This window comes from Babylonia areolata, chromosome 18, assembly GCF_041734735.1.
Source record: "Babylonia areolata isolate BAREFJ2019XMU chromosome 18, ASM4173473v1, whole genome shotgun sequence".
NCBI lineage: Eukaryota > Metazoa > Mollusca > Gastropoda > Neogastropoda > Buccinidae > Babylonia > Babylonia areolata.
Window position 1 is genome coordinate 21,276,837 of NC_134893.1, and position 4,113 is coordinate 21,280,949.

At 49.0% G+C, this 4,113-nt stretch overlaps 1 protein-coding gene across 1 annotated transcript in view; it reads left to right on the forward strand.

Moving 5' to 3' along the window:
* LOC143292183 (uncharacterized) overlaps positions 1-792 on the forward strand; it is a 1,117-nt gene extending 325 nt beyond the window's left edge. The window contains exon 2 of the mRNA XM_076602366.1: positions 366-792. Coding sequence (XP_076458481.1) covers positions 366-792 — 427 coding nt within the window. The remainder of the gene's footprint in view (positions 1-365) is intronic.
* Positions 793-4,113: the final 3,321 nt, after the last annotated feature.

Consider the following 4,113-nt stretch of genomic DNA (forward strand, 5'->3'; position numbering starts at 1 on the left):
AATGTTAAGCATATTGTGCCTATTTCCTTCGCCGTCTTAAATGTTAGAATTCGTTTCGGATCGTTTCGTCCCCCCCCCCTCAAGCCCCCCCTTCCCTCCCCCCGCTTTCTCTCTCCCTCACCCCCCGCCCCCTCTTCCCCCTCCCCTAATCAGAGGTTATCAGAAGAACAGCTCCCCAAATACTCTCTCTCTTCCGCTAACACTCTCCCCATCCACATTCAACCCCTTTAATAACAATGTTCATGTATATAGCGCCCTTTCTCTCTACGTGCTCAGGGCTCTTTACATGAAAGAAAAATATTACAAGTTACATAAAACATTCATGAACACTCTTTCTGAAAAAAAAAACCCCTCATTTTTTGCAGGCTGGAGTCGGCGATGGACTACAGAGGCAGCATCTCGTCAGGCGTGCACATGGTGCTGGTGGGAGCCATCAGGACTAACACCACCATCACCTCTGCCACCACCACCACCTCCACCACCTCTGCCACCACCACCACCTTCGCCCGCCCCGTGGACCACCAGAGGGCACAGAGCCTGGCCCACCACTACCAGATTCCGCACTTCGTGGTGGACTTGCGGACGGGCACGGCGGACCCTACCCCGGGTGGTGGTGGCGGTGGGGCGGTGGGGGCTGAGGCAGGGGTGAAGCAGGTGATGGAGTGTCTGGTGGCCCTGGTGGTCAGCCGGGCCTTGCAGAGCCAGCAGCTGTCGCAGTCCATCACGCCGCTCAACACCAGGCTCCGTCTGCTGGCCAGGAAGACCCGCCAGTCCCACTGCTGTGCCATGTAGGGCACGACTCCCGCCCGACCCCCCTCCACCCCAAACGCTCCCCCGCCCCCACCCCAACACCCACTCCCCAGGTCGTCTCTCGTCTCGTCCCCAACGCCGTGGCCAAGTGGTTAGAGTCGCGGGCTAGTGACTGGGAGGATGCGGGTTCTTCTCCTTCTTCGTTCGTGGGCTGCAACTCCCATGTTCACTCGTATGGAGGCGAGTGGGCTTTTACGTGCATGACCGTTTTCACCCCCGCCATATCGGCGGAGGCGGGTTCTTATTCCATCAGTGCTTTATCTGCCAAAACAGTATCCGTGAGGGTCTGCGTTCCAACCCGGGTCTCGCCAATTTTCCAACGTTTGACGGGGAAATCAAAACTGAGCGTCTTGTTATAGGATAGCACGGTAAACCGAGGTCCCGTGTGCAGAACACGCTTGAGGCACTGAAAAAGAACCCGTGGCAACCAACTTAAGTGTTGTCCTCTGGCAATTTCTGAAGAAGAAATCCACTCTGATACGTACGCAGACATTTTTGCATGCTCTTACTGCCTGACAAAGTGCGTTGGGTAATGTTTCTGGTCAGGCATCTGCTTTGCAGATGTAGCGTAGCGCATACGGACATGGCCGAACGCAGTGACGCCAACTTGAGAAACTGAAACTCGTCCAGCCATACTTTACTGCACTGACAAGAGATTAACAACTGGGTGCAGTGCCTATGATGCTATCAAATTAGATTTGTAAAAAGAACTTTGATACACTGTGGTTTGGTAAAACAAACAATAACATTACAGTAACTACACTGGCAGCTAAGGCTGAGCTGAATGCAGTTTTAGATTATATATATTTTTTAATATTACTTTTTTTTTCTGCAAACAGTCATGATGAGACTGAAGAGCAGACAAACTTTTCTTGTGAGCGCTGTGCACAATTCATTGCGAAAATTTTATTTCACTACAAAGCAGACCAGTACTTTGGCAATTTGTTACTTGCACGAGCTTCTCACGGTAAAAAGCAAAGTTACGTGATAACGAAAGCGACAGTGTCAAGGTTCAATTGGCCAGAAATCTAAATGAATGTCAAGGTCACAGCACAGCGAGTGCAGCAGCTGGTGGGCTGAACGGAAACGTTTGCTGGCGGAAGGCCGCTCGCGTCAAAGGTGAAAGCGCGAGACGATGCAATAAATAAAATTTGATGAGAAATCTGTTTATAAAGATTGTAGCATTAAGAACTCACAGGATTTGTTCAGAGAAAAAAAAATGTTCGTTTTTGTTGTACAAAAAAATGATTTATGTTGCAGCCAATGGTGGGTGTTTTCGCCCAGGCGCAGACTGTAAAATGTCCCTATCAACTGGCTCACGGACCCCAACACCACAGAACTGAACACCTTGACTTTCTCTCTCCCTCCCTCCTGATGCTGGTTTTCAGCAGCCCTGAAATGACTCTTGCGGTCGGCAGGGCTGTAGACATAGCTGAATGTCATCCAGATTCGCCATTTCCCGTTTTGCCCCATTCCCGATTAGCGCTATTCCTGATTTGCCATTTTCCTGATGGGGGGGGGGGGGGGGGGGGGGGGGGGGGGGGCGGGGGGGGAGGCGAGAGGGTGAGGGAGAGGTTGTGAGTGAGAATTTCGTCTCCACTACTGCGGCAGCGTGTATGGATGTTGTCAGTACAAGGCAAGGCAGGGCAGAGGCAAGCCAAGCCATGTCAAAACAAGACAAGAAGTGTGGATGTGTGTGTGTGTTCGTTCTTTTGCTTAACGTCTATCCACATTTGTGATTTTAGACGTGTGTGTGTGTGTGTGTGTGTGTGTGTGTGTTTACTCTCAACTTCTTCGACCGTTGACCGTTTCTATGCCAGTAGTGAATATTGGATGTCTGTCAACGTAGAGGGTGTGGGGGGGATTGTTGACTGGAGGGGCGATCTTTTTAATACTGAACTTGTTAATTTGGGATTATAATTGCTTTGATTTCTAGAACACAGCTGCAGGTTTATCTTGCCCTGTCCTCGACCACTGTTTCAAATCTGAATACACAATAACAAGCCATGCATGTAGTGCAGGCCGTCACTGATGATCCCTTATCGAACATCCCACGTTCTGGCCTGCCTGCCTGCAGGTCTCTGGGGCAGATGGATGTGTCTCTTATCTCAAGGACTACCCCACTCCCACCCCCATTCCCGGACCCTCCCCCTCCGTTCTGTGGGCTCCCAGCCTTACGTCATACTTAGTACTGTCATAGAGTTTTGACGCAGTTTGTTAGTTTATTTGTTTGTTTTTGTTTTTTTCTGTTACCGTCGACACAGGGTCATATAGCAGAGACAACACTAGTTTGTTTGTTTGACAAGGGTCATATAGCAGAGACAACACTAGTTTGTTTGACAAGGGTCATATAGCAGAGACAACACTAGTTTGTTTGTTTGACAAGGGTCATATAGCAGAGACAACACTAGTTTGTTTGTTTGACAAGGGTCATATAGCAGAGACAACACTAGTTTGTTTGTTTGACAAGGGTCATATAGCAGAGACAACACTAGTTTGTTTGTTTGACAAGGGTCATATAGCAGAGACAACACTAGTTTGTTTGACAAGGGTCATATAGCAGAGACAACACTAGTTTGTTTGACAAGGGTCATATAGCAGAGACAACACTAGTTTGTTTGACAAGGGAAGGGTCATATAGCACAGACAACACTAGTTTGTTTGACAAGGGTCATATAGCAGAGACAACACTAGTTTGTTTGTTTGACAAGGGTCATATAGCAGATGTTGTAGTTGTTGGGGTGAGTTCTATCTTCGATACAGCGTTTTCCACAAGAGGGTAAGGAAGAACAAGAGGGGGAGGAAAAGGAATGAACACCTCACACAAGGTCGTTTTGCAAAGATTCTCTATTCCGATCTCGTAATTGCGTCGACATTCACGACTGTAGTCTTCCATCTCTGCATTGAAGATGATTATTGTAATTAGCGTGGTAGGGAGGGGGTTGGGAGGGGGGGGGGGGTAAGGGGGTATCCAAGGTTGGAGGGTAGGGAGGGGGTAAGAAGGTATCCTACGGGATTTGGAATGGAAAGGCAATGGTGGAGAAGGTAAGGGTTGGGGGAAAAACGATGGTGGCGATGGGGAGGGGGGTGGGAGCGATCAGCGACGACGACAAAGAAGAAAAAGAAAACTTCATCCACCAAGGTCAATGCTGACGAAACTTGAGGTAGCTGTGGTCATCGAAGACGGACATTGGGCGCCATTGTTGTATTGACGAGATCAGAATAGAGAAACTCTGTAAAACGACCTTGTGTGAGGTGTTAGAACCCACCCCAACAACTACAACACAAGTTTGTTTGTTTGAC